Below are 7,365 nucleotides of genomic sequence, written 5' to 3'. Positions count from 1 at the left end.
ATAAGAGTACTATGAACAGGCAACTCCACACCAAAAAATTAGATAATCTATGTTAAATGGACAAATTCCTAGAAATATACAAATTACCTAAACTGACTCAAAAGAAATCGAAAATTTAAGAAAATTTATAAGAAGTAAAGAAATTGAATTAATTATCAAAAATGTCCTAACAAAGAAAAATCCAGATGAACTGCCTTCACTGGTGAATTCTACCAAACTTTTAAAGAAGAATTAACACCAATCTCCCTAACTCATTCTATGAGGTCTATGTTACCCTGATACCAAAACCAGACTAACACATTTCAAAAATACAAAACAAAAATATAGGCCAATATTCATTATGAATATAGATGCAAAAATCCTCAACCAAACACCAGCAAACTGGAATCCAACAGCATATTTAAAAGATTATGTACTATGACTTAGTAGGATTTATGCCAGGAATGAAAAAAAATTCAATGCAAGAAAGTCAATCAACATCATGAGCCATATTTATAGAATGAAGGGGGAAAAAACCACATGATCAGCTCAGTTAATACACAATAAGCATTTGAAAAAAAGTTATTTCATGATTAAAAAAAACAAAACAAAACCAAAAAAAAAAAACAAAAGAAACAGCAAACTAGGAATCTAAGAGAACTACCTTAACATGATAACAGACATTTACAGAAAACCTCACAGCCTATCAGCTAACATCAAAATGATCAAAGACTGAAAGTTTTCTCCTATAAGATCAGGAACAAAACAAAGATGCCTGCTTTCACCATTTCTATATCCAACATTTTACTGGAAGTACTAGCCAAGGCAATTAGGTGAGAAGGAAAATAAAACCATCCAAATTGGAAAAGAAGTAAAAATCTCTCTATTCACAGATATAATCTCATGTATAGAAAATCCTGAAGAATCCACAAAATAACTTAGACCTAATAAACAAATTTAGGAAAGTTGTAGAGTACAAAATCAAAAATCAGTTCTATTTCTATACACAAGTAAGTTACTCTCTGAAAAGGATATTAAAGGAAAAAATCCAATTACAATAGCATCCAAAAAATAAAATACCTAGGAATAAATTCAATGAAATAGGTTCAAGACTTACATAGAAAACTACAACATTGCTGAAAGTAATTAAAGAAGACCTAAGAAATGAAAAGACATTTTATGTTCATGGACTGAAAGACTTAAGGTTGTTAAGAAGATAATTTGCCCAAAGTGATCTATAGATTCATTGCAATTCCTATCAAAATTTTCACATTCTTTTTTGCAGAAGCGGAAAAAATCATCCTCAAATTCATACGAAATTGCAAAGGACCATGAATAACCAAACAATACTGACTACGAAGAACAAAATTAGAAGACTCACAATTCTCTATTTCAAAAGTTATAGTAATCAAAACAATGTGGTACTGGCATAAGGATAGACATAAAGACTAATGTAGAATTGAGAGTTTAGAAACAAATCTATACATCTATGGCCAACTGATTTTTGACCAGGTGCCAAGACCATTTAATAGGGTAAGAATTCAAAAATTGGTGCTAGGACAACTGTATATCCACATGAAGATGAATGAAACTGGACCTTATCTCATACCATATACCAAAATTTATTAAAAATGGATTAACAATCTGAATATAACAGCCCAAACTCTAACATTCTTAGAAAAAACATAGGGATAAATCTTCATGACCTTGAATTTGTGAATAGATTCTTAGATATGATGCCAAATATATGAGCAACAGAAGAAAAAATAGGCAGGTTAGACTTGATCAAAATTTAAAACTTTTGTTTATCAAAGGACATTATCAAGAAAATGAAAAGACAACATACAGAAAAGGAGAAAATATTTGCAAATCATATGTCTGATAAGAATCTAGTATTCAAAATGTATAAAAAACTTTTACACTCAAGAACAAAAAGAAAAATTAAAAAATTAAATGTCTAACCTATGTACTTTATACTTGAAACTAATAAAATAAAATTAAAAAATATTGTAGTAGGTTATCTGGAGAAAAAATTTTTAAATGGTCAAAGAACTTGAATAGACATTTATCCAAAGAATATATACAAAGAATATATACATCTTTTTCTAATATGAAAAGATGCTCAACATCATTAGTGTTTAGGGAAATGCAAATCAAAATCACAATGAGATATCACTTCGCACATCCACTAGAATGGTTATAATTTTTTTAATGAAAATAAATGTAGTGAGATTATAGAGAAATTAGAAACCTTGTACATGGCTGGTGCAATGAAAACTGGTTCAATTGCTGTGGAAAATAATTCAGCAGTTTTTCAAAAAGTTAAATATAGGGTTACTATAAGACTCAGCAATTCTACTTCTAAGTATTTACCCAAAAGAATTGAAAACAAGTACTCAAACAAATACATGTACATTCATGTTCATAGCAGCACTATTCACAATAACCAAAAGCTGAAACAACCCAAATGTTCATCACCTAGATAAACAACTTGTATATACACATACAATGGAATATTATTCAGCTATAAAAAGGAGTACAGTACTGATAATGCTAAAATCTTGAAATGTTATAGTGAAAGAAGTCAGACACGAACGCTCACAAAATAGATAAATCCAGAAAGATGGAGAGCAGATTGGCAGTTGCCAGAAGTTGTGGGATGGGAGGAACAGGACTTACTGCTTAATGGATACAGACTGTGTCCTTGGATTAATAAAAATGTTTAGCAACTAGATAGAGGTGGTTTATGTGCAATCTTATGAATATACCAAATGTCGCTGAATTGTTCATTTTAACATGGTTAACTTATGTTATGCGAACTTCATCTCAATAATAATAATAAATAGCATTTTAAAAGTAGTTCCAAGTAAATCATATCTTCATGACTCAAATTATTGCATCTTAAAATTATCTTCATAAGTTATAATGCCACAGCATGATGAACATTAATTCCAAAAGCACTTATGTCTGTAAAGAGTGTTAAAATAGAAAAAGGTCCTACCCGTTATCCACAGTGAGTGCTGACAGGGAACCGGTTTTGTAGAAATTCAATGCATAACCATTCAATGGACACTTCCTTCCATTTCTATTACGTTTTACCAAGGAAAGGAAAGGAACGTTTTCAACATTGACATAAATTGTTCGTAGCATAACCTGAGAAATGCAGAGATTTTAGATTATTTGCATTTTTCTTTTGAGATATACCTCAATCTATTATAAAATTCGATTACTATGGTTTATTACATCTAGCTAACTAAAACAATAACCCAACAAATTTTAATAAAATATTGTCAAATGTTCAGTGTATTAAGGTTCTCCAAACTTTGATATAAATAACCAAATAAAATCAGTAAAAACATCAGTACTCAAAATATTAAAACTTTTTAAAATCATGAAAGTGATATCTCTAACTCAAAATTCAAAGTTATATAGTCACTTTTACAACCTCAGAAATATATTACAAATATTTTTTTAAATTCATTTTTCCTGAAAAAATATTTGCAAGCTTACAAACCTATACGGGTATCAGCTACACATGATGTCTTGTTCTTTTTTTCTATACGCATCTATTTTTTTCTTTCGAGATATACGTATCTGATTTTGGCCATTGGTATAATCACAGTTGATTGGAAGTTATTTTCCAATCAGCATGCTATGGATAAGGTATCAGGATCTAGGTAGGACCAGCAGTAATTATGTGGGGCAGTAAACAAAGTGGCTCTTGTATTAGTTTTAAAAATTTGATATATATTTATCGAGTTTCTACTCTGTCCCAAACACCATTTTTAGGTGTCAGATCACAAAAATGAAGACAAATACGAATTGCCCTCAAGTGGCTTATAGCAGGGCTTCTCCAATGTTAACATGCATTTTTATCTCAATAGTTCTGAGCTGACTCCCAAGATTTATCATATCTAGTTAGTGATACTGATGCTGCTGGTTTAAGGTTCACACCTGGCATGGCAAGGGCTTAGGCCATAGTGATTCATACAGTTAAGACATATTGATATATGATAGGTCATTGAGAAAGTAACGTTCTTTTTTTTTATCTAATTCAATTTTTCTATTTTGAAACTACTGAAGTAGTAAATAATAATAATAATAATAATAATAATAATAATAATTTCAGAGAAAAGTACTGCCATTCTAGAGTAAGAGAAAAATGGCTTTGTTTCACTGAACATTTTGCTAGTATTAGAATCACATAAAAATTATTTATCTTAAATGAAAAACAGGATTAAAGAAAGTTTCACACCAAAATTTACATACATCATTTACCACATCCATATCAAATAAATCTTGATCAGTTATATCTGACAGGCAAGCAAACGGGGAGACAGCAGTTCTACTTTCAGTCCCCGGCATCAAATGAGAGACCAGTTCAGAATCTTCACATTCTTTACTGGAAAAATCTAACAATAAATCAAATGAAAAATCAAATAAGAAAATAATTGATTACTCTGTCTCAAATGATTCAGGGGAAAATATTAGGTTGTACTGTAATAAAAAAAAAGAAAATAATCGAAAACTGATTTCTTATTAAACAAATTATTTAAAACAAATGATACTTGTTTATATCATTCTTAATAGGCAAATCATTGAAAAATTTTTTAAAAAGGAAAACATTTAAGATGAAAATTTAAGGATTATATTGCTGGATCATCACTGAGAAGGCTTTCCGCCTAAACTAAAATCATTCTAGTATCTGCTAGTGATTCTATATTTGTAGTTATGAATTGGTCTGTGTAACTCCATATCCAACCACTCAGAAATTAGACACTATTTACAAATTAGGAAACCTTGCTTCATTAAACACTAGTGGATCTGAGAATCCTAGGGCAAAATCCAGCAGCATCTACCTGTCCTTTAAAATGAATGTTATTATCAATTAATTTCTCTCAAGATGCTATGGAGCTACAAAAACTGAAAAACTTCTCTTAATATAGTTAAAATTGACATCATTGCTCATCTTCTTATGCTAACTCTATCATTCATATTCCAACATCACTCACCAGGATGCAAAAGTAATAGAGGAATGTTTCTAGGTCTTGTGGAGCTCACTCATGTCACCCTGGGCCTGAGTACTGAGTTGAGAAAAGGAGCTATTGTCATGTCCTTCTCTAATGGTTATCTATTTATCTATCTAATCTACCTATGTCTGTCTGTCTGTCTGTCTTCATCTATCTATCTATCTATCTATCTATCTATCTATCTATCTATCTATCTATCTATCCTAATCTATCTCTTCTATTCCTCCTGCTATCTTCCTTTCTTCTTCTCTGACATCTTTCTCTGACAATAATTCTCTTGTTTGTGTCTCATTATTACTCCGAATGGCTCATTGCTTCTCTTCTGCTGCTTTCTGTGCCTCACTTTGTCATGATTTTCCTTTTCTACCGTCCACATTCTCTATATTGTTGTCTCTCTTTTTCAGTCTCACTCTCTTTGTCTGTCTCTGTTAATCTCTCTCTTTCTGTATGTCTGTCTCTCTTGTTTTTCTATCCATGCGTTTGTCTCTCTCTCTTTCTCTGTTTTCATCTATTTCTAGTGATGGCCTTCTCTCCCTCTCTATCTTAGAGTGTTTGTGTCTTATCTCTTTGCCTCTTTCTCTTCTTCTCTCTCTCTGATTGTCTCTCTCTCTCTCTCTCTCTCCTCTCTCTCTCTCTCTCTCTCTGTCTCTCTCTCTCTGTCTCTCTCTCTCTCTCTCTCCCTGACCCTCTGTCTCTCTGTCTTTCTTACACATACTTTGTGTCTGCCTCTGTCAGTACTTCTGTTCTTTTCTATTTGTCTTTCAATCTCTATTTCAGATCCACCTGATTTCTAACAATATATATTCTAGTATTTTCTCTATTATGTGTGGTAACCTCGAGGATAGAATTGACAAGACAGGGGCATTAGTGTTTCATTTGGGGGACAGGCAAGTACAGCTTCACTCAGGGCTATGCTTTATGAAACACATTTAACTGAAAATGGAAACCATGTTTTCTAATTCTGCCTCATCCATATTACTCCCATATTAATTGTTCAGTTGACCCCAAGTTTAGGAGAGAACTACAACAGTTTAATGTCTTACCCTTAAGCCTCCAACATTAAATGTATGACTTGGATTTATTAATAAGTAACCCTACAGTTTTTAACAGTTAAAATTTTGTAATTTAACACAAAACTTTGTGGTTTAATACACCCTGAATTTGTTATCTTACGGTTCGGGAAATCAGAAGTCTGAAATAACTTATCACTAAGGTAAAACCAAGGGGTAGTTAGAGCTGTGTTTGCTCTTTCTGAGAGGCTCTGAAGGAGAATATATTTCCTTGCCTTTTCCAGCTTCCAGAGACTGCCACACAGGCTTGGGCAGGTGGCTTCCTTTCATCTTCAAAGCCATCAATGATTAGTCAAATCTTTCTCATATTACATCTAACTCTGATTCTCCTGTCTCCCTTTTTCACGTATAGCAGCTCTTATGATTACATAGGTCCACACAGATAATCCAGGATAATCTCTCTATCTCAAGGTCCACTGATTCAAAATTTAATTCAATCTACAATCTTAGTTCTCCCTTTGCTACATAACATATTCACAGCTTCCCAGGCTTAGGGCCCAGACATCTTTGGTGGGACACTGTAAATCTGTCTACCACAGAAACCACCTCAGAGAAGAATACAGAAGAAAGATAATTATTTTACCCCTCCAAACCCAACTGTAGAAACTTGCCCTGAGACACTTCGGTTCTTTTCCACAAAGTTTACTTATTACGAGGTAATTTCTCCTTCTATGGTTGAATAAACTGACCATTTTCTCTTTGTCTTTTATAAGTCTTCTGTAATATAATATAATAATATAATATAATAATAATCCTATCATAACACATCCTAATATAATAATCTATCCAGAAATATGAACAAACCAAATCAGCCCTACTGCTCCCTTTTTCTCCTTGCTTCTTCTGGAAGTGAGGAAAACGGAATTCCACCACCTTTGAGCTCTCTCTCCTACCTTTTTATCTTAGGGCACTGAGTGTACTCTCTACTTCCAATCCCTATACTTTATCTGACATACGAATTTTCCTTATATTTTTATTTTCTTTTTCAGTTATTCTGTCCTTTCCTTAAAGTCCTGGGCAAAGCCTTAACTTCGTTAATATCCCCCAAAGTACTCAAAAAAGTACAGCATACTGACGACCACTTCTAAATATGCCAATATTCCTTTTCTTGTATTTCTAAAGTTATTCAGATTTGAAAATTTAACCAATTAAGAGCATCAATATCTACTAAAAGACAAATCGTATCAGTAGGCAAGGGGATATTTTAGAATAAATTTAGACCACCGTATAGACCATACAGAAGTATTTTAAGCATTTAGTGCCAGATCCAATCCATGATGGCTTAA

The 7,365-nt window shown here is 32.3% G+C and overlaps 1 protein-coding gene across 1 annotated transcript in view; it reads right to left on the bottom strand.

Moving 5' to 3' along the window:
• LOC105292214 (probable ATP-dependent RNA helicase DDX60) overlaps positions 1–7,365 on the bottom strand; it is a 78,902-nt gene that overhangs the window by 4,368 nt on the left and 67,169 nt on the right. The window contains exons 32-33 of the mRNA XM_023530767.1: positions 4,249–4,391; positions 2,981–3,132 (exon numbers count right to left, since the gene is read on the bottom strand). Of these exons, the coding sequence (XP_023386535.1) occupies positions 2,981–3,132; positions 4,249–4,391 (295 nt within the window). The remainder of the gene's footprint in view (positions 1–2,980; positions 3,133–4,248; positions 4,392–7,365) is intronic.

The sequence above is a fragment of the Pteropus vampyrus genome, unplaced genomic scaffold (genome assembly GCF_000151845.1).
Source record: "Pteropus vampyrus isolate Shadow unplaced genomic scaffold, Pvam_2.0 Scaffold53, whole genome shotgun sequence".
NCBI classification, from domain to species: Eukaryota; Metazoa; Chordata; class Mammalia; order Chiroptera; family Pteropodidae; genus Pteropus; species Pteropus vampyrus.
This window is presented reverse-complemented; position numbering and strand designations above follow the sequence as displayed.